This window comes from Sturnus vulgaris, chromosome 7 (genome assembly GCF_052056855.1).
Source record: "Sturnus vulgaris isolate bStuVul1 chromosome 7, bStuVul1.hap1, whole genome shotgun sequence".
NCBI classification, from domain to species: Eukaryota; Metazoa; Chordata; class Aves; order Passeriformes; family Sturnidae; genus Sturnus; species Sturnus vulgaris.
The window spans coordinates 26,014,106-26,039,367 of NC_142249.1; the positions used below are offsets into that span (position 1 = coordinate 26,014,106).

Sequence of the window (25,262 nt, forward strand, 5' to 3'; positions counted from 1 at the left end):
GTCGTGGGGTGTACTGCCCCCTGGCGGTGCGGCGGTGCCCGGCGGCGGAGCGCAGCCCCGCGGTGTGGGCACGGCTCCGAGAGCCGTCGGGAAAAGCGCGGTTGAAGAAGGAAAGGGCATTTTTTTCGGGGACGGCTTCCCACGGGGGGCACCCCGGGTAAAGACGGCCGGGTAGAGTCCCCCTCAGGCGCACAAAGCGGGTTCCAAGGAAGGTTGGACTGGAGCCTGAGGAAGGCGAAGAAAGGGTCGGTAACGTCCCGGGATGCCCGGGCGTCACCGCTCAGCGCCGGTACGCGGCGACAGCTGGCTGGGCCCCGCGCGGCCGGGCAGAGAGGCGAGGCGGCGGAGGAGCAGCTCGCAGTGCCGGGCAGAAGGCGACCGGGGACTGACACCGGCCAGGGCGGCCAGCCTCTCGGTGGCTTTGAGAGACAGCAGGACCTGCACAGCCAAGAGAAGGGATAGAAGTCAACCACCAGCTTGACATTTCACCCCTTTTCCCCATATTGTCAGCTTACTACCATATCTGATACACACTCTAATTTTATAAACACATACATCATACACATATATATATACGAGATATACAACTCCATCAGGTCCCCCAAAGGAGCCGAGATCCCAATGCAGTACCTGCTGGATCCCAGGGTGCTGGCTGAGGGCTTGCAGTGCCTCGAGGGCTCCCTCCCGCACGGCCTCCCGCGGGTCCTGGCAGCTCACCTGCAGCAGGAGGTCGGGGGCCCTGTTCTGGATCAGCAGATCCCGCAGCTCCGCCCCGCGCTGGCCCAGGTTGCTGAGGGCCAGGGCCGCGTTGCAGCACGTCTTGGCCTGAGTGTCGCTCAGCAGCCGGGTCAGCGTGGGCACGGCCCTGCCCAGGGTCCCCGCCGGGCAAGACTCGTGGCAGGCGGCGTTGCCCACTGCAAAGGTGGCTGCCCTGCGCACGTAGCTTTCCGGGTCCGACAGGCATTCCAGCAATCTCTCCAGCCAACCGGGCTGGCTCTGCAGCGCTGGGGAAAAGCTGTGGCGGAGCAGGTTGCCCAGCAAGTTGCAGGTTCTAGCCCGTATCAGGTGTTGCTTGTGGCTGAGCAGGTAGGTTAGTGGCTGGTCAGCCACATCTGAGTCCCTGAGGATCCTCTGGAAAAAGGGCAGGTGCTCTGAACAGGCCCGGGCCACATGTGTCAAGAGAGACAGGAGGTCACTTGTGAGTACGACATTGTCTGAGACCAAGACAGACTGCAAGAAGGCAACAGTGTGCTCTGAGGCAGCAGCTTCCTTCACCACTTGGTCTATGACCTGTGTCTCAGACACCACAAGTTGGCACAGGAGGCCCATGGGGAGCTCGGTGAATGAGAAGGGCAGATGGCGAGCGCAGACCTAAGGCAAAAGGACAAACAGCACTGCTGAATGCACTGCACTTATGTGTGAGCCAAGCCAAGCAAGCAGCTGAAAGCAGCCAGCAGGTCAGCACAAGCTTAGCAGCCAGTCAAGCTTCTCCAAGGACTGCATAGCACCCAAATGACGTCCTTGTGTGGACTGGAACTGCCAACATGATGTGAAGTGGTGTCATGCATTGGGGACTGCAAGGTCCCACCACAGTATGGGGGGAAGGAGGAACACAGGGCCAAGAGAGTACCTGCAGCAGCTGGGCAGGGATCTGGGTATCTCTCACAGCCTCCATGATCAGTGCTAAGGTGTCTTTATCCACATCCAGGGCAAAAGGGAAAGAGAGGAGCTGGCAGACCTGGATGACCACATCTGGAACAACCTCAGGGTCCCCATCCTTTCCTGCTTGCCTGAATTTGTGAAAGAGAGAGGGCTTAATACAGAGGTGATCAGAAAAACCTCAGGGCAAAGGGTAAAGGGCATTCCCCATGCCAGGCACTAAGGAGAGGCTCTGTAAGTGCCAGGTCAGGAACTTCTCAGCCCTTGGTGTGCTTATGTCCATGCCCCATTCAGCAGCTGAGCTCTGCCCACTTCAGCCCTTGCCACAACTCACATCTGTGCCAGGCATGCCAAGAAGCCAGGGGACAGCAGTCTCTTCAGTGTCACCATGAGGACACCATGGGACTGGGTGAGCTGAGACAGACACTGGTGGGACTCACGAGTGAAGACGCCAAGGGCCAGGCTGAGGAATGACAGGATTCCTGCAGGGGAAACAGCAGACAGAAGGGCAAAGCTAAAGAAGGCTGTAAAATCCCTTCTGTCTGTGCTGTACCTCAAGCTGCTTCAGGGTGGATTCTGTGATTCCCTGCCCAAAACCGGAAAATCTCCACCCAGGTGGTCACACCTGCCAGAAGGGACATTCTCTGCAGCATAGACACCCTTTTTTGTTCCTCCACAGCCAGCTCAGCTGAGCTGCTGCCAACTGGGCACAGCATGGACCAGCCCAGTCCTCTCTCCCCAGAAGACACTGCAATCCTCAAGAAAAACCACCTGAGTCCTCTAGTCTCAGGAAACAGATGTGGACAGGGATAGACATGGGTTAGTCTGAGGGCAGGATGTGAAGTAGGGTCCAGGGCAGATGCCCTGCTGTCCTGCAGCTCCTACCTTGAGGGGAGAGGAGGTTCCAGTCTGGCTCTTCCATGGGGTGACCAGCACCTGGGGGTCTGTCTTCCTCCACTGCTGCCCTGTCGGTGTCCACATGAAGCACCACAGCAACACAATGCCAGACCAGGCTCCATAGCTCTGAGGAAGCAAAGCCCTGCTCCAAGACCACACCCTCCTAGAGGCAGAGAGGCAGACGTCAGAAGCCTTCATGGTCCTCCATGGCTCCCCAAAGTTCTGATACATGGTTCTGCCAGTCCTACGGTCCTGTGAAGGTCATGGCTAGACAGACATAGGCCAGAGGTCTTCCTGCACCTTTCAACAGTGTCAGTCCCAGGGCATCTCTGCTCTCCTTCACTCCAGTGTGCCCATGGATCACCCCTCCCTGCCCATCACTCTCCCATCAGCCCTGCAGGGACATAAGGTGATTTGCATGGGGTTGTACAGCTCAGCTAAAACTGCAGTTTCCTGGTTTCCCTCAGCCTCATTACCAATCTGCATTCAGGCCTTTTTGCCACTACACCTTTTGGAAGGGACCAGGCAAAGGAGATGGCCATACTGGTACCTGTTCAAGGAGTTTCAGCAGGAGGAAAAAGAGCCCATCATAGAGACCCGCAGCCATTGGGAGGGGAAGCTGCAGCTGTAAGAGAGTGGGAGACAGGATGGAGCTGGGTGCTGGGCTTGAGGGCAGCAGCATCACACTTGCACGCCTCTGAGCCCCCCTTTGCACACCTCCACCATGGGGTATACATGGGTCCCCAGCTTCTCTGTCCCCATCCCGTACCTCAGCAGGTGCTGTCAGTGCATTTGTTACCACTGGTAGGATCTTTTCTCTCTTGAGCTCCAAAGCCACTCCATGCTGACTGAGCTGTGCCAGGAGAAATGCTGCAGCACCCTGTGGGACAAGGAGAGTTCAGCACCTTTGGGACTTTCCCATCTGCTCGGTCGCTATTGACCCTTCATCCCTCAGCCTCATCCCATCCTGAGTGAGGAACAGTAAGGCCTAAATGGGATGCAGGGGTCTGCAAGGCTCTCAGTAGTAGGTCTGGCGGAGGCGGGGGGGCGGTAGCTTACCACAAGGGACACAACAGGAGACTGGGTGATGAGATCCATAACCAGGGTAACCACCTCCTCACACCTGAAATGCAGGGAGCAGGAGAGAAGCACTATGTCCCCACATTCTGCATATCATGCAGAATAGCAGCATCCAAATACCCACAAGGCTGGGAAGCAGCTGTATTTCAGGAGGAGCCCTGGTTCACAGCACCTCTTTGTCTGCACGAGGTCATCCTCATCACATCCCCAGCACCCACCCACACTGCCCAGAATTCTGCTGGTATGTCTGGTTCAGAGGGATCAGTGGGACCAGGTTCCCAGCTCTGGGCAGTGTGCAGGACAGAGAGCTGTTCAGGGCAGAGTATGTTCCTCTCCCACCCATGAGTGAAAGTATGTACTTACCTGGGAGGAGATACCTGAAGCTGCAGGGTGAGCAGGGCCAGCAGGTACAGAGAGGCTTCACAGGCTGTCTTCTGGGTCACCTCCACCACAGGGACCTACCAAAGGAACAGGAGTCATTGCAGGGGAGAAGGAGGTGTTTCTGGGCGCCAGAGGAGAACTGCACTCTTCAGATTAAACTCCCCTTAACTCCTCCCCCCACACAGATTCATCTGACCAGTGCTCAGAGGAATGCGTCCTGCTTGCCCACACTCCTACCCTTCACCAGGGCTGTGGTCAGTCCTACCTCAGCCTTCAAGAGCTGCATGAGGGAACCCCAGAGTGGTTGGCTCCTTCCCAGGTGCTGGCACAGGTTTGGGCAGGCATGGCAGCCAGCGTAGAGGATCTGCAAGGCAGAGGGGAGAGATGCCTACCGGCCCCTGCAGACACATTCCATCCCATGGCTACCATGGGCTCATTTATTCAACAACTGACACCAGGCAGATGGGAATCACTGAGGGCTAGGCCCACAGTTCCATCTTCCCCATGCTCCTAATTACAGAGCAAAAGCCCAGGTACCTCTGGGCAGAGCCAGGTAAAAGGACAGGGCCATTACCTTCAGGACGTTCAAGGAGCAGCCTGGGTGCTCCAGTCTCCCCAGCAGTCTTGCAAGCTGCTGGCTCTCTCCTTCCATGAGCTTTTCAGCTACTGTGTAAGCAACCTGCAGAAATCAGCCAGAAATCAGCACTCTGGGCACCTGAAACACTGCACAGACTAGAGGAGTTTAATGCTAGCAATACTTTAATGAAAGAAAGCATCTGCTTCCTACATCTTGCCTGTGTATACTAAGGGATGCCTATCTGCATGACCTAGCATGGCTTTGATGCACAATCCCACACAAGATTCCTCCTCTGCTTCCCTCCTTGTTGACTCAGAGTTAAAGAATCAAATGTAAATCTGTAACTGTTTTCCCTCTTACTGAGCCTTCAATTTCAGATTTCCAACAGTTCATATCACTGTAATAAAAGAATTCTTCATGTTTTCCATGCATTGTCTAGTTCTTTACTTAGCCCATTTCACAGTTCAGATCCTAAGTTTGTGTCTCTTAATTGATTCAAGAATCCTTACATTCCTAAAGTCAGCTATTGGCTGGGGAAGTGCAGCCCACAAATATCAGCCCTGCAGCTAATGAAGCTAGAGGCTAGATCCCAACCCTCCACTCCACTCTCCTGTTGAGAAAGAGATCCTCCAAAGGGCTGCTGCCCCTGTGGAGACCACACCTCTTCACCCTGTACAGAGGGATGGTCTGACCTGCTGCTTGGCTTCTCGACAGCTGTTTCTCTCCAAGGGGATGCTGCATGCAGCAGCCAATGCAGCCAGGAAGAGATCTGCCACACATGGGCTCTGGTCATGGGCTGACTTGCCCTCCACTGCTGCACCTGCACAGGGACAGAGCTTGGGAGTCATTGTGCTAGAGGTGCTGAGGGGCTGCAAGATGGGGTTGGATGGCAAGAGAGAAAAAGTCAGGCTTGTGACATGAGAGGGGTGAGATCTGGGATTGAGGGAGGAGAGCCCAAGTTAGCAGGGGTCTGGACAGGTAAGTTTCAGCCACCACTTCAGGACAACAACACTGCAATGGCCATCAGTGCTCTGATGGAGCCCAAGGACAGGAAGGAGAAGAAACCCCAGGAAGAGGTGGTGAGCTGCTACCACTGCTACCTTGAAGAGCAGGCTGCTCTGAGATGGATCCCTGAAGAAGTCTGTACAGCAGGGGCTGATGTTCCTCTTGCAGCCTAGTGTAGAAGTGTGCAGAGATAGAGGGATCTGCCGTGTCCAGGCTCTCACAGAGCTGGGTGAAGCACTGGGGAAGACACAGGGATTGCCATCACTGCAGACTGAGTTTGAGAGGGAAGAGAAGGACAGCACAGGAGGAAGCTGTGGGAGGACAGCAGAGATAGGAGAAGGGCTTGTGCTGGAACTTCAGGGACCACCAAATGTCCACTCCAGCCAGTTTACTATATGGGACCCACATCTAGCTGCACGCTGCTGAAGTGAGGGGTACCCATGGAGGCACATGTCCTGCCTCACCTCTATCACAGCCTGACACAGCATGCCCAACAGCTATTTTCACTCTTGCTGACTCTGGTGCTAAAACATGCAGCTTGAAAACAAAGGCTAAAAGATACCAAATGCAAGCCTGTACACATCTCCTGCCGGAGCCACATGTGAATCATACACCAATGCTGAGAACTTGCTGTGCCCACCCAGCACAATCCCAGCAACAGAACTTTTGGCAGAAGAGCCAGGGGCATGTCTGGTGAAGTGACACTTTTTGTGCCAGGGTATGTACAAGGGGCTGCACCTGCCACCGGCTCAGCTAGTGAAGCCATACCAGAATGGTAAGGCCAGCAAAGGTGCCCCCTCAGAGACTTTCTTTCTGTATGCAATTCCCCGCAAAAATCCCAGTGGGTGAGATAGCCTGCCCTGACAACAACACATCAGACCCCATAGTCCTCAGGCTGTGTTCCCCCAACATACACAAACAACCCCATAGTTTCTGTCCCTCGGGACAAAGGGAGGAGGGAGATGGGGGCATCCTTACCAGGAGGCTTTGCTGGCAGAGTCTCATCTCACTGTCGACTGGCACAGCCAGCAGCTCCGGCAGCAGGGTCAGGAAGCAGTCAGAACTCTCCTGCAGGCTGCGGGGGAAGCAGGGGCAAATGAGAAACATGGCCCCTTGCTGTGAGGACAGGCCCACATGGCCCTCGCTAATGGACCAGGCAGCACAGATTGACACTGTGAGCTGCTGTCAGCAGGCAGCACAACTGGACTTGTCAATTGTGCCTTTCCTTTAATTACTCCCATTCAAGGAAAGTGCTCCTCTGTGAGCACAGCAATATGGCATAAAGTGCTTAGACTATGATGCTCCCCACAGAGACAACTTCAGCTGCAGAGTATGAACACCAGCCTTCCATCTACTGCTGTGTCCCCCAAGTAGGTGGAGAGACCTCAGGGAACAGGAGGTTGTCCCTACCTGTCCTTTTGCCCACTCTCCTCCAGACTGCATTCACTGCTGAAATAAACTTTGGTCACCATGAGGAGGTCTGTCAGCACAGCAATACACCAGGGCTGCTGCAGAATCCAGAAAGAAACCGCAAATGGGTATTGTCTGCTGGCCATCCCCACACCTCTACGACAGGATCCTTCCCTACCAGAACCTCCCCCTTCTCAAGGGTGCCTAGAAGAGGAACCTGTGAGACAGATCCAGCAGGACACCAGGGCCTCCTCAGCACGAGCACTCTCCAGGGCTAGAAGGCACCCATATTTCTCTGGGCTTTTATACCCACCTGCTTGGTGACACCACTTTCCAGGATCTGCTTGGCTAGACACAAAAGGGACAGAGGCACATTCAGCTCTTGGCAGAAGTGGTTCAGCAGCTCAGCATCACACCGAGTGGACAGGAGGTTGCCCATAACATGAAGCACAGAACGAAGATGGGAGGCTCCCTCCAGCATACCCTCCAGCACCTGGACACAGAGAAGCCAGAAGAGCTTATAATGAACAGTAGTTTTAGTGTCTCCACCAGCCATGGAGCAGCCCTTTAACCCATTCAGGCAGGGGACAGCAGCAGAGCTGATGGTAAGCCAAGTGCACAAGAGAGCTTGTGCACTTGGCTGAGAAGCAAAGGATCTTTTTCCTGGCTGGACTGAGGATTCTCCATATGTGTCCAACCTAGTCCTGATGAAGAAAGCAGCATCCAAGTCTCCAGTCTTAGTTACCCGGGCCAGCCATCACTTACCTGCTGAGCAGAGTCTGCCAGGCGGTCCTGGACACGGTGCTGGAAGGCCGGGTCCCTCAGGAGGCTCAGAGTCACACTTAGCTGCATGGCCGAGGGCTCAGTGTCCTCAATCAGGTGCTGCCATTCCTCATCACTCTCCAGCTCCTAGCCACGGAGGAGAGAGGGCTGGTGCCACAGACCCTGCCAGTCCCAGGGTCTCTGTACCAGCCCCTGGCAACTGGGCCCTTCTGTCCTCACTCAAGACACCATCTTACCTCACTCTCCAAGTCCACGGCCTCAATGCTGTGCCTGCTCCAGGGATCTGCCCTGCCAGCACCAGCCTGTGGAGGGGAACCCGCTCCAGAAAACTCCCGCTCATAGTCTCGAGAGAGGCTGTGTTGCCTGGCCAAGGAAACAGTACAATCAGTGAAAGACTTTCCTTTCCTTCTTCCTTCTGCCCCAGCCTCTGCCTCCCTCACCCTGGGTGAGGAGACTCCTCAAACTCCCACTCTGCTGTGCAGCTCTTTCCTTGCAGGAGACACGGATTCTTCTCATTGGAGGCAGCCAATGGCTCCCTCTCCTCAGGGGCTGCCTTCCGTGATGCTGCTCTGGGTTTGTGTGTGGGATGTCCATTGACAGAATCCTTCATAGATGGATCACCTGCCTTCGTTTGGCCCTGGTGATAGCAGAGAAGTTTGGTCAGGGCAGGGCTACTCAGTCAGATGAGTCCCCTAGACTCCACCACCGTGAGCACCCCACATCCTGCCTTGTGTGCTGCTGACACCCCAGCCTGACCCATGTATCATGTGTTTTTTCCCCAGGACCCACTTCAGTGCCCTTCCTTTGCCTTGACTGTGAGACATAACCGGGGGAACCCCACACTTTTCTCCACCTTTTTCTGTGTCTTTTCAGCCATCTTCTGCTGGGCCTTTCTCAGGATCTTGGACTGGCTGCTCCTGGGGGCTGCAGAATGGACTTGCTGATCCTTCAGGGCCTGCAGCTCTGGCGACAGCTTAGTGGTGAAGGGGTTTGAAATCCCATGCTCTTCTGTGTCATCAATCACTGAGGAGGCAAGAGAACTTCAGCAGCAGTTCTCCCTTGGCACACAGAGAGAGTGATCTCTCTTGAGATCCCAGGGGAATCCTAAGGGACTCAGAGCAAGACGAGGAACAGGAGCTAGGAGTCAGTGCTTGGAAAAAGCTGAGAGGAGAGAAGCATAAACCAGGACAGTAAAAACAGCAGGGCAGGGAGATCCTCCCAATCTCCAGACAGTAGTAGAAGGAAACAGACCTGGACAGTTTTGGAAAAGAAGTAATGACTCACTAGTAACCCGTCCAGCAATGAAGGGGTGAGAAAGTAGCTCTGGCCATGACAGGCGCTGTTGGGGGTCCTTCATTAGTAATCCCTGAAGGAAGTTCTGCAGAGCAGCAGAGCAGCAGGATCACTGACACATATTCAGCACCCACCAGTGAGCATAGTGTACCCACCAGTCTCCCCCACTGAGACCTGCCCCAGGAGGCCTGCCTTTCCTGCCTAGCTCTGGGAAATGAGTAGCTCTAGTGCTTAGGGCAGATGGGGAGACATTTCCCTTCGCAACCCAATAAATCACTCCTCTGCTGTTGGACCCAGTTTCCCAGCTTATGGACAGCAGACATTTGGTAACAGTGATAAGGATTCCCCTTCCAGGAGGTCCAACTCTCATTGCTTTTCTTTGTTTTGAAGTCCCTGTTAGGGGACATAAAAGCTAAGAGTGACCCACCAGGGGAGCAGGCGAGGCCAAAACTGCATTAACAGATCTCATCCTGCAGACAGGGCCTCAGCCCTTACCTTGAACACTGGGCTCATGTTCATGGGCCATTTCACAGGGTCCTTGATGATAAGGCTGACAAGCTGGAAGATGCTGTTGGTATAGAAGGGTGGAGTGCCCACAAACAACTCGTACAAGATGCAGCCCACAGACCACAGGTCTGCTGTATGGTCATATGGCCGTTCTTCCACCAGCTCAGGGGACATGTACAGCGGGGTGCCCTTGATGGACGTCAGCACCATGGTGTGGATGCTCATGGCACGAGCAAACCTGCTCAGAGCAAAGCACAGATCACAAGTTCACATTGAAACATCTGTTGCAGCTCCCAGGAAGTTCCCTATGAGTTTACCAACACTTCTTCCCTCTGGAGGACAAAATCTCCCCTCTCTGCTTAACCTCTAAATATGCACAGAATCCAGGCCCCCTTCCGCACTCCCCCTCTTCTCCTCTACAGCATTCAGGAGACCAATTGGCTGCTCCAAGCTGGCCCCCAGCACTCACCCGAAGTCACAGAGCTTGACAACACCATCTTTGCCCAGCAGGATGTTCTGGGGTTTCATGTCACGGTGCAGGATGCGGTGGGAGTGCAGATAGTAGAGAGCAGAGATGAGTTGGGCAGCTATGGTCTGGACCTGCAGGAGACACAGAAGCCTCACCCTGTGTCACATGGTGCCACCCGCTAGCACAACCATGGGGGCCAGGTCCCTTATGGCCTGGCTCCCACACTACTTCTGCTTTTGTCCTGTTTGGGGCAAGGACCAACCCCAGCTGTCGGCCAGCAGTTTCTTGGAGTGGGCCAATAGCCAAGGAAGCAGTCTGGGGCTGTAGTCCTTGTAAAGGAAACAGAGAAACTGAGGTCTCTGCAGGACCCCACTGTCCCATAATGCCAACCTAGCCCCCCTCTCCAGCCTTTTCAGAAGCTCAGCCAAGTAAAGCCCCAGAGGCACCCTCATCCTCCTGTCATCTCCTGGCTCACAGCGGAAAGAGACCCTCTGCCCGCAGGCACACAAGTCCTGTTTTCTCCATTCTGCAGCAAACACTGAATGGCCACTGCCATGATAGACACCTGGTCCTCAGGCAAACTCCCATCATCCTCCAGGATCTGGAAGAGCTCTCCCTCTGCGTAGTCAGTCACTACCACCACCTGGAGGGAAGAGCAGCATGGTGAGATCAGGCCCTGGGGACCAGGATAGAGCAGAGTAAGAAATCTGCGGGAGGTGTTGGGGTGTCATCATGCAAAGTCCATCAGCTCAAGCTGAGACTTGGAAGGGAAGAGAGTTCCCATGGCTGCACTGCAGCAAGGACCTGGCACTTGGCAGAGGTCTTGTAGCTGTCCATATCTCAGACAGCCAGCAGAAACAAGGGAAGAGGGAAGGACAGGACAAGCCCAGTACTTGGTAGTTCCAAGCCCAGTGGATAGAATCACTGCCTTGAGCTTGTTTTGAATCTGCTGTCCAGTGACTTTATTTCATGTTCCTGTGTGCCATAGAACAGTCTTCAATCCTCTCTTACCATATTCAATCCATAAGAATTTAAATCAGTGAAAAGCCAGTCTCTGAAGAGACTGATGAGTGAAGAGTCATCCTTGATCTCAAACCACTCCTCCTACATAACACAGCCCCTGATCAGCTCCTTCACCCCTGTATATGACCCAGTGCAGCCCACACAGGTGTTACCTCCCCACATGGCACATACTAAAGTGCTCTGAAAAACACTAAGTAGACCCTGGGATTAAGTCACTGGCATCTCCTGAGAAAGATGTCCCTACAGCAGCAGGGGACAGCCCTTGTTCCCTTGCCCAAGTCAAGCAAAAACCTTTGCCTGGAGTAGTTCCCTTCACCTCCTTAGCAGTCTCAAAGCTGTCAAGCATCTGGATGATGTTGGGGTGATGGAGGTCTCTCACAATCTCAATTTCCCGCTGCAGGTTCTTCAGCTCCTTCTCAGACCGTCCCACCTTGGGAATGAACTTCAAGGCCACCACCTTTCAAAGCAGGAAAATCTGGTATCACACCAGGCTACTGGTCAGACTCACCCTGGCAAAGGCTGCTTTTAACCCAAACAGGACTCAGTACTTTCCAGCTGAATACAGACATAGAACAATGAGACGTTTGTTCACTAGGCCCCTTGGACGTAGGGCTCTCCCCAGGCCCTTGCTCATCAATACTGGTGCTCATTCTTCTTTTCACACTGGCATTTAAAGCAAAGAAATGTAATCAGTGAACACAGATAAAACCAGGACTTCAGCAACATCAGACAGGACCTCGAGATGCTGGTGAACAGCAGGTCTAACACGAGCCAGCAGTATGCCCTGGAAATGAGGATAACTAGCAACACCCTGGGCTGTATCAACAGGCAGGAACTGCAGCAAAGTGATTACTAACCTTTTTTTCCAATCTTGTGCATCATGTTGGGAATATTGTGGCCAGGTTTTTGGCCCAAAAAGCCATAAATAAGCTGGAATGGGTATAGAAGAGAGACCCCATGATGGTGAGGGGACTGAAGCACGTGAGAGGACAACATGGGGATTATAAATTGAAACAGAGGAAGGTTCAACTTGATAAGAGGAAAACACATTCATCCTAGTAATATCCAGGCACCAGCTGTGGGATGTTTGTCTTGGGAGCTTCAGAGGATCTAAATTTAGTGCTGGCTCTGCTTTGAGGTCCTGAGGTCGCTCCTGATGTGCCTTGAATCCAGATGACTTAGTGCCAGCCGGAGCTGGTCAGGAACGTCATCAGAAAGCCGAATGTATGCCAAGTCCCAAAATCCTGGCAGAGCCTCAGAACTCAAGAGGCACCACAAACCAGCCCCGGCCACACACAGCCGAGCCCCAGCCCTCTCCCCTCACCTGGGCGCTGTGCTTCCTCCGCCCCTTGTACACGCGCCCAAAGGACCCTTCGCCGATCATTTCCAGGACGTGGTAGTTCTCCATCGTTCGGGACGGGGCCGCTGAACTGCCGAGGCGAAGAAGCCAGTGAGGAACAGCGTTTTCCCTTCCGCGGGCAGCTCCCCTGCGCCCGCTACCCGGCGCCCACTACCCGGGGCGAGTGTCCCCTCCACCCCCGCCCCAAGCTTTGTTCCTGCCCAGCGGCTCCAAGGCAGGACGAGCCCCGAACCCTGGCAGCAGCAACCCCGCTGCGGGATGAACCTCTCCCCGCTCCGCTCCCGCCTCGGCCCCGCCGCCGAGGCGTCTCCTGGCAACGGGGCTCCCCGCTTCCGCTTCCGGGGCGAGCGGGGAGATGGCGGCGGCCGCTGAGGAAGCGGAGGCGACGGACTGGTAACAGCCCCTGTACCTTCCCCGCTCTCTGCACCCTCCCACGTGCCCGAGCCCTTCCCAGTCCCCGCACCCCCAGCCCGCCGGGGCCGTCTGACCCCCGTGTGGTCGGTTCCCGCAGGGCGCTGCCGCCGGAGGTGGAGGTGCTGGAGTCCATCTACCTGGAGGAGCTGCAGGTGACGCGGGGCCTGGGCAGGTACGTCCTGCGTTCCCCATCCCCGGCCCGGCCCGGCCCCGCGCCGCTCTCCTCACCCCGACATGCCCCTTCTCTAGGTGGGAGCCCTGGGAGATCAGCATCACCCTGCACCCTGCCACGGCCCAGGACCAGGACTCCCAGTACGTCCGCTTCACCCTGGTGCTCTCCGTGCCCCCTCAGGTAGGCTGCCCGCGTACCCCGTGCCCCTACACCTCCTGGCCTCGGACTTCTCCACCTTCCTTGTTGTGCTTTGGGTGTTTCTCTTTTATTCCAGTATCCTGATAAAGCTCCAGAGATCTCCATCAGGAATCCACGGGGGCTGTCAGATGAGCAAATTCAAAAGTGAGTGCCAGGAGGGTGGGGAGTGGAAATCCTTTCCTCCAGAGATCGAGAGGCAGAACTGATGGACAAGCCTTCTCTAATTCACGTGGCTTCTCGTGTCTGGTTAACAGATGGATACAGGTCCCTAAATCACTTTGTCCTAAATCTCTCAGGAGCCACTGGTGACGAATTTGACACAGAGGGGTCCACCTTGTGGTTGTTCCCCTGTGGTCCCCCTGAAATGTTATTTGGATCCCCGGGGCCTTGAAAGTTGCTGGTCCTGTCCTGACAGAGTTGGGACTGATCCAAGTCCTTCGGCAGCCTGTTGTTGCTTTGGTCCTTGGTGCAGTGGAATGTGTGTAGAGACCTTGGTGCCTGCCAGCAGTATGAGAGGATGTGCTTCCCAGGAGACCTGCTCAGGGGCTGCCGTCAGATAAAAAAAGCCTGGGATTCGCCAAAACCAAAGGGTGCTGTGTGAGCTCAAGCTGAGGCCATCATCAAACCTGCTCCTGCAAGACCTGTCATGACAAAGGCTTCCTGTGCACTGGCTTGTGGGGAGCCTAGACAGCACATGAATGTGTGTGTGCATGTGTGCCTATTCTGTGCTCCAACCAAAGCCTGAACACCAGTGTTCTCTTTCTTATCATGGCAGGTACGTGGGACAGTGAAAAGGTATAGCTAAATTTGCATTAAGTATTTCTGCTGCTTTGCTGTAGGATTTCCCAGACCCTCAGAAGTGTTGCTGAAGCCAGGCTGGGGACAGAGGTGCTCTATGAACTGATCGAGGTGAGAGTGAGGAGATTGGGTGTGGCAAGCCACAGACGCTGAGCCCTAAATGCCCAAGGGGTAGGACATCCCTGAGCCCATGGGCAGGCCAGTGAGTAAAACGTTTGCTTTAATGCTTTCACAGAAGGGAAAGGAGATCCTCACTGACAACAATATTCCTCAAGGACAGTGTGTAATCTGCCTCTATGGATTCCAGGTAGGCTTGTGTCTCTTCACTCCACAAACTGACTGCGAAGTGAGGCAAGAGAAAAGGTGAGGCAAGTCTGACACTGGGATATCAGCCTAGGACCAAGATGCACCCCAGCAGCCCTCTGCCTCCCATTCTGCACAAGGCCTTTCCTTTTCTGCTCTTCCCATCAACCTCTAGATAATCTTCTACAGAAAATGAGCATCTCCAAAGAAGCATAGGCCCTGGGGCTAGTTAGTGGTACATTTCAGCTTCCCAGTGTTGGCTACACCTCACCTGAAGTTCAGCACACAGGTGGTCAGGAGGGACTAGAACATATCCACGAGGCCTGTTGGGACAGGGTAGCAGGCCTTACCAGGGTTGCAAGGAAAGTCAACACCTGCCTAGGAAGGAGAATATATCAGGTGGGAAGATTGCTGTTTACACAGAAACAAATGCGGATAAATTAGTCATAAAATCTTTGCATCTTGACATTAGGAGTGTTTCTAACATTTGAAACAAGAAGCAGCATGCCAGTAGTTGCTGAAGTAGTAGAGATGCAGCCCAACAAAACATGCTGGGTGGCTCTGCCAGCACTTGCATTAGTTCTCTATGGATACCACTGATATGGAAGTGAAAACCGAGCTCAGCTGGTTGGCTACACAACTCTTTGCTTAGAAATCCTTCAAAGATAACCTTTTCTCTTGACAGGAGAAAGAAGCCTTCACAAAGACCCAGTGCTACCACTACTTCCACTCCCACTGTCTGGCCCGCTATGCCCAGCACATGGAGGAGGAGATCCTCATGCAGCAGGAGGAGAGAGAGCAGCACCTTGCATCATCCCCCAAACAGGTATTGGGCCTCCTTCCTTGGCCCCCTGCACAGACCCTTGTAACATTTGTATCACCCTCTCTGGGACATGGAGCCTGCAGTGAGCATCAGCAGAGATGAGACTAAGCTACCTCCAAGGGCCCTTCCTGACCAAACAAGTTGGTTTATTGGATCTCTGGGACAGTGCTTGCTCTGTGAGGGGGTAAGGGAGTTGCATTTTTAGACTTCTGGAACCATAGAAGTTAGAAAAGAGAGCTCCTTCCCTAGTCCTAGTCCTTGAACTGTGGGCAGTTGCAGCAGGTAAACACAATAACGTGTGTTTTGGGGTGATAAAACCTGCCTAGCACGTGTTGGAACAGTTGTCAGCTGCAGAGCAAACAGCACAGCTGAGCATGGAACAAATCAAAGGCTCCTTCTTACAAGCTCTTCCAAAGAGGTGCTGCCTAGATGACACTCCAGTTTGGAGCAGAAAAAAATAGATCTTACGCTGAGGGCTGAAGCCATATGTGTTGACAGGGGTGCTTTGTAAAGCAGTCAGCTGCTGGAGCACAAATTCCAGCATGCCTCATGTGGAGACATCTTCCATAGCAGCTGTTGAGGTGCCAGGCTGCTTTCATGCTGCTGGAACACCTCTAGGCTTCCTTACCTTGGCAGAAGAGTGAAGAAGACCACCCTGTTCTGCTTCCAGGGTGGTGTTATGGGGCAGTGCGTGAGCTGGGTCACAGGCAGGGTTTGCAAATCATCTCTTGCCTCCCCACAGGAAGTTGGTGTGCAGTGCCCTGTCTGCCGGGAGACCTTGGTCTACGACCTCTGTGCTCTGAAGGCAGCACCACCCCCGCAGCACCCTCTGGTAAGAGATGGGGGCTCACCTGCCCAGTTGTGCCTTCTCACTGGGTAGCTTCAGCTGGGACACTGTAAGGGATGAATGCACACACACTCTCTCAGATCCTTCTAGATGCCCCATCCAAAGGGCAGTTCACAGTGAGCAGGTTCAGTTGTATAGCCCTGAGTTGAGCAGATGTGCTGAGAGAGAGGTGATTCTGCCATGGGGAACATCCCTGCACTTACTGGGATACAATCAGGTCAGGAGAGTGACTTGATGGTAGCTTCTCTGCATCCTGTCTCACAAGATGTCCCAAGGCAGTCACTGCAGAAGCAGTGGGTCTGCACAGGGATGCTTGGCTTCTGCCCAGGGATTTCACATGCATCTGTAGGCCTGGTCAATGTGGCAGAAGGAAGCAGGTTGCCTGGCACTGTGCAAAAAAGGATTTGGGGAGTAGCTCCCAGCCCTGCCACTGCCTATCCATGCTAGGTGTTGGGAGAGCCCTTACCCTGCCTTGCTTTCTTCTGCTCAGGAGCCTTACAGGCCAGATGCCAAGGTGCTGCAGCACCAGGAAGAACTGCGCCTGATTTTCAAGAGACAGCAAGAGAAAGGGGGAATCATCGACCCTGAGGCAGAGAGGAACCGGTATTTCATCAGCCTCCAGGCGGTACGGCACTGGGGGCAGAGAGCTGCTGAGGGCTCTGGGCTGCAGGATCAAGCACTGTCATCTGCTATGGGACACCCCTGTCCTTTTCTTAACCAGTGGCTTCTTTCTTTCAGCCTCCAGCTGCTGTGGATCCAGGCCAAGCAGCCACTACCTCTGAGCTGTCGGTGAGTGCCCGTGCTGCGGATGTGCCCCAGCCGCCCAACCAGGCCTCAGCTCCTGAGCCAGCTGGGGCATCAGAGGCCAGAGTGGAACCCGGGCGGCCTGAGAGGTCTGCTGTGCCCAGAGAACAACTGAGCAAGAGGGAGAGGCACAGAGGGGAGAGGCCAGGCTCCAGAGGCCGGGGCAGGCAGCTGTGCAGTGGCTCGCAGGAACCAGGGGAGGAAGCCTGTCATCAATTCCATGGCTCCAGGGGGCCCAGGGTCTTCAGCCAGAGACCAGAGCGTAGACCTGCTGGACGGCACAGCCAGGAGTTTTCAAAGCCTCATAGTAGAAGCAGGGCTGCTCCCTTGGCTGAAAGAAAGGAGTTGTGCCATGAAGACCCCTCACTAGCAACAGAAACTGTGGACTTGAAAGGGGAGCACCATAATGTGGAGAAATGGAGCACAGAGGAGGGGACTGAGGCCCAGGGCAGGAAAAAGGAGAACCTGATGTTCAACCACAGTGACCACAAAGCTGCCCCCAACTGGCAGGGCCACCATAGGCCCTGGGATTGTGGAAGATGGGACAGGTCCAGAGTTCAGGAGCGTGGTTCCTACCCCAGAGCTTCAAGAGGCCGAGGGGTGTTCAGGCCCCGTGGACATCAAGAAGCCCATCTTGAGGAGAGTGGCTCTTAACAAGAATGATGAGAGGCTGGGCTGGGGGAAAAAAGGGCTGTTTCTGGGAGAACAATTAAGGCAAAATGAAGCAGTAGCAAGCAGATACTGTACCCCCTGGAAGGGAGGAGGCATTTGGCACATGGGACAGCTTGGGACAGGCAGTGTCGCCAGTGTAAACGGTGCAGATTTAAGCATAGTGTTAATGCAGTGTAAAGCATCTTGGCATGAGCTGCTGGTTGTTACCAGCATTGGAGAAGTGGAATATTGAGAGATCATATCAGCCTTGGTCTTACAGGACCCAGAAGACAGAGGCAGCTTTGGGGACCTGCAGCCATTGTCCCTATACATGAAATGCCAAGAAATGTGCACACCTACAGAGCAAAGGGACTGAGACCAGCATGGTGCCATGGCAGAGCCAAAGTCTGGCAAGACCTTCCCCAGAAGCCAGGGGAGCTGTAGTGGTGCCAAGCGATGGTACTGTGCCAGGGCAGTATCTTGGAGCTCAGCTCCACTTGTTCTGTCTCCCATTCCTTCTCAGAGCACCTTTCCAACTGCTGGGATTGGCCAGGCAAGTCCTTATTACACAGGACATTGCCCAGTCCCAACCAGGCAATCCAAGTTAAGCTTTAGTCAACAGACTGGCAGGTCATGGCTGTCTGGTGGCCAAGGCTTCACCTTGGCTCCTGCTTCTCCAGGAAGCCCGTATTTAACTGGAGCTCCTGCCCTGTCTTTCAGCTGCTTTTGTGCAGGCTGAAGCTGATGGGGGTACCTCAGGAGAGAGTGCTCTGCTTTGTAACCTGTATGTGTCAGAATCCCCCTCCAAGGCCAGGCTGTCTCTGGGCACTTGTGACAACCCAGAAGTGAAAACATGCCCCAGTATTTTGGATACTTCTACCTTCCTGTAATCTTCAAGCTGATATTCCTTAAATGAGGATTTGCTGTTTAAACTAACTTGGTGCACCTTTACACCTGCTGCTGCTCCACAGATGTAAATGGTGTCCCAATCCAAAGCCATGAAGAGTGTTCCCATTGCCCCAAATGGGGCAGTGCTATTAAATTAATTCACTGAGTCTTCTGCAGAGTATGCTCCCTTTGTTTTCTCTGCCCTTTTGCTACTGTTTGTTGCTTTTTGGAGCAAAGGTGTTGATCCCTGGTATTTCTCAATTCCTTCCCTGTTCCCTAGAACCAGGGCTGAGGCAGAGACCTTCCCCTGGCATTCCTGGGTGGCAGGAGGGCTCCCTGCTTTGCCTGGCTTAGTATAAGCTCTCTGCCTCACCTGGACAATACTGATTCCTTCACACTTGTTTGTGCCTTGTCCCCTACCTCTTGTGCCCACACGAGGGTTGTTACTTCTTCTGCTAAGTGCAGAAATAAGTGCTACAATGGACTTGCCAGAACTTCATGTGAAATCTCCAGGAAGTGAATGGCTGTGTATACCAGGAGGGCATTTGCTAGTGCACACATCTGTCTGGCTGAGCTTTGGCACATGAAAGTTGCACTACTCCCTTTCTGGACTGAGAATAACTCATTTGCTGCCCTGCTTACTCCATGCCTGGACCTGAAGAGGTTGTTTTAACCTGCTGCCCAAGAACCTTCTGTGCTAAAATTTCCAACACTGGTCTATTTTTAACCTTAACGCTCTAAAATCATTCTTTTTTTTCTCCCTCATTGGCCTGAGCCTACACTACCTGTTCTGGGCTGGGTAATCTGAGGATGACAGCTGAGCATTTGTGCCCTGAAGAGAGCCCTAATTTTTCTTCAGTGCTCACTCTGTCCTTGTTTAGCTGGTTTCTGGGGGAATGGCCTGCCCACACGTGGGTGAAAAGGTGCAGACTTTACCTGACATTCGTACCTGTTCTGCTACCTTCTACCTTCACTGGTGAAACTGCTGTGCTCCAAGAAAGGCATTTGATTATGTCATGGAAGATCTCTGCCCCTCAGAGCAGCTGAAGCTCCTTGGCTTCCTCTGGTGAGCCAGGATTACTCTCAGCAGGAACGTTGCTGTGCCATGTTTGGAGCATGGGAATTCAGCCATGGAAATCAGAGTGAGGACTTGGATAACTTTAATCAAATGCCAGATATGTTAGTAGGGAGGGATTTTTTCCTGGGAGTAGTGCTTTAGGAAAGGCCCTCTCTGACTCACTGCTGTCAGCCTGGAGCAGAGAGCATTTTGCAACAGTATATGGAAGTGAATTTGGGATAAACAAACCAAACCTCCAGGTCAGAGGGGATGAAGACAACCTGCAGGCTGGCATGAGTCCCCTTGCTTGGTGTCCACTTGTGTCACTCACCTACCTCACAAGGCTGTTGTGAGGCTTAACTCAGGCCAGGCAGAAAGGCACTGGCAGCATCTGTAGCATTAACACTATTAAAAAAGCAAGCAGTGAAAGATGTTGCGTGTGGTGGCATCGGGTCCCTCTGGCTCCCCCCTAAACACTCCCCATCCTCCCAGACAGCTGTGGGACATTTGCCAGTCACTCACTAGAAGCTGGATCTGAGCAGCCAGCCTCTATGGGATGGCCAAACACAAGGTGAGATGCCAATGAGCAGCATCCTGCTCCTTCGTTTGCAGAAACATTTGTCCAAGTTTGGGGTTGCATTAAAGCAGTGCCTGTTTACACCAAAATCCATCCAGGGGCCACTGACTGTGCTTCTGTGTATTGCCATGTGCTCTTGGCTATGCCCTTGGCCACACAGGGCAGAGTCCAGAGGAGGGCTAAGAAGTGACCTACAATTTGCGTTTGGCTTGGAACCCATTCCCCCAGCCCAAGCAAGGTGATGCAACCCCCAAAACTGACCACATTAACATAGGACTGGCTTTGGGGAAACTGATTTTCAGGATTCTGCAAGAGGAACTGGGAGAGCTCTTGGGAGGATAGGCTGTGACTGGCCAAGGCCTCTCATCTGCCCTCATACAGCTCCAGGGCCCCACATCTCTGGTGGGAAGGACAGTCATGCCCACCTAGCAACAATATCCAAGCAGATCTGTGGCTTGGCATCGTAATTCAGCAGGACCAGTGACACCAGCTTGGAGCCTAAGGGACAATGAGTTATCTCTTAGGAACTTCATTTTTTCAGAAACACTGGATTTGCAGTACTGGCCTTGCTAGGCCCTGGTCAGGAAGGCTCTGGACCAGCAACTGGATAGAGGGGCAACCAGCAGGAAAATGGACCAGAGAGACAAGAGCTGTGTTGTGCACTTCACAGAGGATATCCACAAACCAGTGAGACCACTGTTTTAAAAAAACATAGACGCTTTTAGCAGTGTAGAACTTCAATGTCCTGCCCAAAGGAAATGACCTTCTGGGGCACCTCCAGGCTGACCCACAAGGAAGGGGATTCACACCAGGAGCCTTGGTAGCTTACAGCAATCCCAGCATGAGGCACACACTGGTGAACAGGGCTGATGCAGTAGCACCCAAATCGGGAGCAGCAAGAGCCAGGTTTCCTCCCTTGCTGTGAGGCTGGCAGCTCTGACTCTCCCGAACCAAGGCATAGGAGAGGAACAGGTGAACAGAGACATGGCCTGTGCAGGTGGGCAGCTTCATGGCATCCCTGGGATGATCAAATCTTTGTCCCAGTCCTCTCCATGTCACAAGGGAAAGCTGACCCCTGGTCACTGCAGGCTGGAGCTTATGTTTGAAGTGGCTCCTTCAGGGTCCGTCTTGTACAGCATGAAGTGGCCTTGCACCTGGGCAGCGCTGATCTGTTTGGAGACTGCCAGAGCCTGCTCCGCGAACCGCTGGGCTGCAGCTGGGGGCTGCTCGGGGTAGAAGCGCTGGAACATGCAGGCGAGCTGCCAGTGGGAGCAATGGCCCACATACTGCTTCAGATCCACACGGCCAGGACGCACCAGGGCTGGGTCCAACCTGTCAAGAGACAAAGGTGGGGCTGGAAAACCTGATCAAAGCATCAGTTCAGGGTGAGTCCTGCAGGAAGTCCCTATCCACACTAGCACAGCCCCCATCCTTTCTGCAAAGTGCCATGCACTGTGAGATGGTAAGGGGCAAAACAGGTTCATCCCTGGGGAGACTGAGGGGGAAATCAACCCAAAAATAAAGGAGAGAGAGCTGGGGAAGGACTTACTTCAAAGGAGGACAAGAATGTCCTAGGAAACAGCTCTGCTCATCTCTGTCCCACGAGCAACCTCTGAACAAACCCCTAGGCCAGCTCAGTGTGGAGTGAACCAAGCCTGCTACAGCACAGCAGCTGTCCAGGCACCATGAGCTCAGGCTGATTCCGAGCAACCCAATGGGCTGCACATGAGGCCAGCACTTCACCCACAGCATGGAAACAACATCAAAACTTGCAGGTCCCCATGGGCAGGAAGGTGAACCCACTCCTGAAGGACACAACCATGTTATGAATAGCCAGTAGGCATCTGAGGCTCCAGCCAAAGAAATCCTGATCAGCAATCAAAGGATTTGCATCCCAAGGGAGAGTGTGGGAAATCTGTACCCCCAATTTCATGCAGGAGAATTCAGTAAATAAAGCCCAGCAAAAGGGAGCAAAGTTTTCCTGTGCTACCCACCCCACTCCCTCCCAGGGGCAGCTCTGACCTGTCCACAAAGTTGGTGGTCATGAAGACAATCCTGGCTTCTGTGGAGGCCACACCGTCCAGTGCATTGAGGAGACCACTGAAAGTCAGGCGCCCCATGCCTTGGTACACAGCTGGGTCTGGGAACAGATGTGTCTGAGATTGTAGCTGCTGGACACTAACCCTGTGCAGGCTTGTAGGCCACCTGCTATCACCTGAGACTTATGCCAATCTCCCCACTCACTCCTTGTTTGGAGGGTGACCCTCTGGCCCGGCTGGCAGCATATTCACCTCCCCTGCCCACACACACCCACGGGAACACAGAGAATGAGAAGGAAAGCCACCTTCTCCTCATCCTGAAAGTAGCTGGGCAGGACAAGGACCTTAGCCTGAGGATAAAGAATCTAAATTCCCTTTTACAGCCTTGCGAAAACTGGTTAAGTCCCAGTTTGGGCCCTGAAGCCTGAGAGATTCCCCCACTCCTGGTCTCTGTTGGTGCAGTTGAGCAGCCCAGAGTCCAAACATTTTCCTGGTACAGCCAGGGAACCTCCCTCCTGCTGCTGGCCCGGGAACAGGGGCAGTGCTCACTCTCAGCAGCAAGGTCTCGGCTGACAAAGGCAGCGTCCACATCCTCCAGCAGGATGATGCTCTGCTGTGGTGCTACGCTCAGGAGGTGATTGAGCCGGTCATCAGAGAGGCTGTGGTCACTGAGGCTCAGCAGGCAGATACTGTACTCCAGTTCTCCAGCCAGGGCTGTGCTGGAAAGGACAAAAACCACAAGGATGAATCACAGTGGGAAAGCCTGCAGTCAAGGAAAAATCTTGATTTCTCCCCTTAGCAGTCAGGGAGAGAACAGAGGGGTCCTTTCCCAGCAAGGATCAGATCTGAGGGGTGGGTGGGTGGAAGCCCCTGTTCAGCCCATACCATGCAGCACTGTGCAAAGCAAGGGCACAAAGGGCTTGTCATTCTGACTTGTCACAGTGCCACAGCAATGCAAATGCTTACGACAGGTAGCCTACATAAGGCACAGCCCACTCCTGTATTCCAAACCCAAACTCATCCACACCCTCTCATCCAAGACTGCTCTGGCCCAGAGCAGAGAGCTGACAATACTCACATGAAGCTGCTTTTCCCACATCCAGGAGGACCATAAAGCAGATAGCCTCTTCGGTAGGGGATCCCTAAAAAGACAGTGTTCATTTAGGATAACGACCTTAATTGCTCTGTGCTCCCTCCCTTCAAGCTATGGTCCTATGCTGAGCACACAAAGAGGATACATCTGGAGAAGGTAAGTGGCAGGGAAAAATCTCTCCACAGCCAATTCCAGAGTGGACCATGAGCATCCTGCCCCACCCCACACCGCACAGAGCACACCACACCGGAGCCTTGCCTCTTTCATTGTACCACTTGGGGTTGTTGATGAACTCCTTGACATCCTGAACCAGCCTCTCTGACACGCCTTTGTCCAGCACCACGGAGCTGAGGGGCCGGCGGCGGCGGGGAAAGCCGAACTGACGCCACTCTGCTCCCACGGCCGTGTACATGATCGTCCTCCCCTCCTGCTGCTGCAGCGCCAGCTCCCGGGCTGCAGAGAGGCAGAGGGGACAGCTGCCAGGGAAGAGGATCTCCCGTGAAGCCCTGGGCATCTCCAGGGAGTAGGCTGTTCCCAGCAGGACCCCACATAGTTACCCTACGGACCTTCCTGAAGGATATTGAAGAAGATCTCCCGGTCAGTGCCCAGTGCAGTGAAGGTGACAGACTCCCAGGGGGTCCCTGTGTTCAGGTCAAGCATCTGCGTCTCCCGGCTGCGCTCGATGCGAATCCACTTCCTGCGGTACCTGGAGCAGGAAGACAGGTAGGTGTAGAGTGATCCAGCACTGGTTCGTGCATCACGAACACTCATCTCATGTAAGGAAATAATTTCACACTGCTACTCTTCATCTCGTGCCCTAACCCAGACCCAGAGAGGAGGCAGGATCCTCTCCACTGGCTCTACAGGCCTCCCAATTTGCCAAAGTGAGGCTCAATCCCCAAACTGTTTTCCCCTATTCTCCCTTACCAGATGAAATGATTCCCGAGGCTGGGGACAAAGTCGAACTTGGTGCTGACACGCCCACTTTCATGCTGCAGGTACGACGTCTCAACACTGAGGTGCTGTGTATGCTTGGCGTGGTGGGAGACCCAGTTCAGCAGCCATTGGTAGCTCTTATCCTTGCTGGGCACCTCCAAGGTGATCATATAGTGGCGCCTGAAAGCCACCAGCCCAAACTGGGCACCCTTACGGGCCGCTGCCAGGACTGTGCCCACCCCAACGAGGCCAAACCCAGCCCCGAAATATGGGTTGTCCTTCAGTGCTAAGACAAAGTCAGAAAAGGGCATTGTGGGAGGTTAGGCAGCTCCTTTCCACTGCATTGTTTCTGCACTCCGGCAACAAACCTGTGAGGAAAGACTGAATGGTAACAAGGAACACAACAGATCACCCACAGTTCCCTACCCTTTATTGTGGCCAGGCTTCAAGGTGAAGGGCTGCCTGGCACATTAGGATTTCCGACATCTGTGCTTATTATCAAGTGTTCCTGTTGGCAGCAGGAACCTTCTCCCTCTCTGAAGGCCACTGGGTGAGCCAAGCAGAAGGGGGCCAGGAGACTCTTGAAGAAGCACAGGAGCATCTGCAGCTTCTTCAGTCAAGACAAGAAGACCAGAGTTTTACAGGGTTTTATTCTTTGAGCAGCCAGAAATCATGAGCACTGCAATTATTTAAGGCTTATCGTTTGAAAAAGTTGAAACACACCCCCAGGCTGAGCCAAAAGCCGGGTCTTTGCTTCTGAGAACGGGCACACGACGGTGGTAGAAGGCGCATGTCTAGATTATAGCCGCATACTCCGGGGGCCTGAAGCTTCTCCAACACCCTCAACAGGTCTGTCATGTACTGGGAACGAGGGGGAGCTTCCCCGCCAGACACACAGCCACGCTCTGCTCTTTCAGATACAGAATCCCGCCGCCAATAGAATAAGTCATGACCTTCCTCCTTACCAGGGCACGGCGTCCCGTGAGCAGGGTCCCGCAGCCCCCACCCCCCGCAGGAGCTCCACCCTCGCCTGCAAAAGACCTGGATCCACACCGGCCTTCCCCGCAGCAGAGACCCAGCCTCGGCCAATCCGCGGAGAATCCCCCACCACCCTCACCCCGCTCCAGCCGGTGCCGCTGCCGCCGCTCACCTGAGCTGCGCCGCTTCCGCTCCCGCCCGCGTCGCTTCCGGCCGCACCATAGAGCGGGGCCGGCCGGG

General features: G+C 54.1%; 3 protein-coding genes across 9 annotated transcripts; 1 reads left to right on the forward strand and 2 right to left on the reverse strand.

The window, feature by feature from the left end:
- Positions 1-45: 45 nt before the first annotated feature.
- STK36 (serine/threonine kinase 36) lies at positions 46-12,714 on the reverse strand. Of its 4 annotated transcripts, XM_088168199.1 has the most exons (26): positions 12,409-12,714; positions 11,401-11,541; positions 10,627-10,704; positions 10,062-10,192; positions 9,581-9,830; positions 9,077-9,170; positions 8,646-8,815; positions 8,233-8,429; positions 8,029-8,155; positions 7,775-7,918; positions 7,323-7,502; positions 7,010-7,107; positions 6,578-6,674; positions 5,695-5,836; positions 5,287-5,414; positions 4,592-4,696; positions 4,283-4,381; positions 4,000-4,094; positions 3,616-3,679; positions 3,326-3,436; positions 3,107-3,181; positions 2,545-2,719; positions 1,994-2,141; positions 1,631-1,790; positions 631-1,371; positions 46-438 (listed from the first exon to the last, which is right to left on the reverse strand). In XM_088168199.1, the coding sequence occupies exons 1-26, from the start codon at positions 12,490-12,492 to the stop codon at positions 274-276; spliced, it is 3,999 nt and encodes a 1,332-aa protein (XP_088024325.1). In that variant the 5' UTR covers positions 12,493-12,714; the 3' UTR covers positions 46-273. The 4 variants fall into 4 exon arrangements, with proteins under 4 accessions (XP_088024325.1, XP_088024326.1, XP_088024327.1 ...); XM_088168202.1 differs by lacking the exon at positions 46-438 and having other exon boundaries at positions 943-1,151; positions 12,409-12,712; XM_088168200.1 differs by lacking the exon at positions 12,409-12,714 and having other exon boundaries at positions 389-1,371; positions 11,376-11,503.
- Positions 12,715-12,781: 67 nt separating this feature from the next.
- RNF25 (ring finger protein 25) lies at positions 12,782-18,518 on the forward strand. Its single transcript, XM_014888033.2, has 10 exons — positions 12,782-12,837; positions 12,956-13,030; positions 13,108-13,210; positions 13,305-13,372; positions 14,068-14,137; positions 14,262-14,333; positions 15,015-15,155; positions 15,895-15,984; positions 16,490-16,624; positions 16,738-18,518. Exons 1-10 carry the CDS (start codon positions 12,800-12,802, stop codon positions 17,455-17,457), a joined length of 1,512 nt encoding a protein of 503 aa, XP_014743519.1. The 5' UTR covers positions 12,782-12,799; the 3' UTR covers positions 17,458-18,518.
- A 1,949-nt stretch (positions 18,519-20,467) lies between these two features.
- On the reverse strand, positions 20,468-25,258 carry BCS1L (BCS1 ubiquinol-cytochrome c reductase complex chaperone). 4 transcript variants are annotated; one of them, XM_088168209.1, is made up of 8 exons: positions 25,195-25,258; positions 24,036-24,412; positions 23,675-23,814; positions 23,367-23,561; positions 23,094-23,157; positions 22,565-22,734; positions 21,999-22,116; positions 20,468-21,308 (listed from the first exon to the last, which is right to left on the reverse strand). In XM_088168209.1, exons 2-8 carry the CDS (start codon positions 24,353-24,355, stop codon positions 21,056-21,058), a joined length of 1,260 nt encoding a protein of 419 aa, XP_088024335.1. In that variant the 5' UTR covers positions 24,356-24,412; positions 25,195-25,258; the 3' UTR covers positions 20,468-21,055. The 4 variants fall into 4 exon arrangements, with proteins under 4 accessions (XP_088024335.1, XP_014743560.1, XP_014743562.1 ...); XM_014888074.2 differs by having other exon boundaries at positions 25,162-25,201; XM_014888076.2 differs by having other exon boundaries at positions 25,010-25,196.
- Positions 25,259-25,262: the final 4 nt, after the last annotated feature.

What these genes read in the sequence shown, in the direction of transcription:
- BCS1L (XM_088168209.1), bottom strand. Translation starts at nt 24,355, where the DNA reads ATGCCCTTTTCTGACTTTGTCTTAGCACTGAAGGACAACCCATATTTC. An exon ending in CTTCAATATCCTTCAGGAAG is followed by an intron (nt 23,562 to 23,674) that starts GTCCGTAGGGTA and finishes GCCTCTCTGCAG; the next exon opens with CCCGGGAGCTGGCGCTGCAG. An exon ending in CCGAGACCTTGCTGCTGAGA is followed by an intron (nt 22,117 to 22,564) that starts GTGAGCACTGCC and finishes ATCTGTTCCCAG; the next exon opens with ACCCAGCTGTGTACCAAGGC.
- STK36 (XM_088168199.1), bottom strand. Translation starts at nt 12,492, where the DNA reads ATGGAGAACTACCACGTCCTGGAAATGATCGGCGAAGGGTCCTTTGGG. An exon ending in GGAGTTTGCCTGAGGACCAG is followed by an intron (nt 10,193 to 10,626) that starts GTGTCTATCATG and finishes TGTCTCCTGCAG; the next exon opens with GTCCAGACCATAGCTGCCCA. An exon ending in GAACCTCCTCTCCCCTCAAG is followed by an intron (nt 2,142 to 2,544) that starts GTAGGAGCTGCA and finishes TTTCCCCTGCAG; the next exon opens with GAATCCTGTCATTCCTCAGC.
- RNF25 (XM_014888033.2), top strand. Translation starts at nt 12,800, where the DNA reads ATGGCGGCGGCCGCTGAGGAAGCGGAGGCGACGGACTG. An exon ending in GAAGCGGAGGCGACGGACTG is followed by an intron (nt 12,838 to 12,955) that starts GTAACAGCCCCT and finishes CGGTTCCCGCAG; the next exon opens with GGCGCTGCCGCCGGAGGTGG. An exon ending in TGCTCTATGAACTGATCGAG is followed by an intron (nt 14,138 to 14,261) that starts GTGAGAGTGAGG and finishes ATGCTTTCACAG; the next exon opens with AAGGGAAAGGAGATCCTCAC.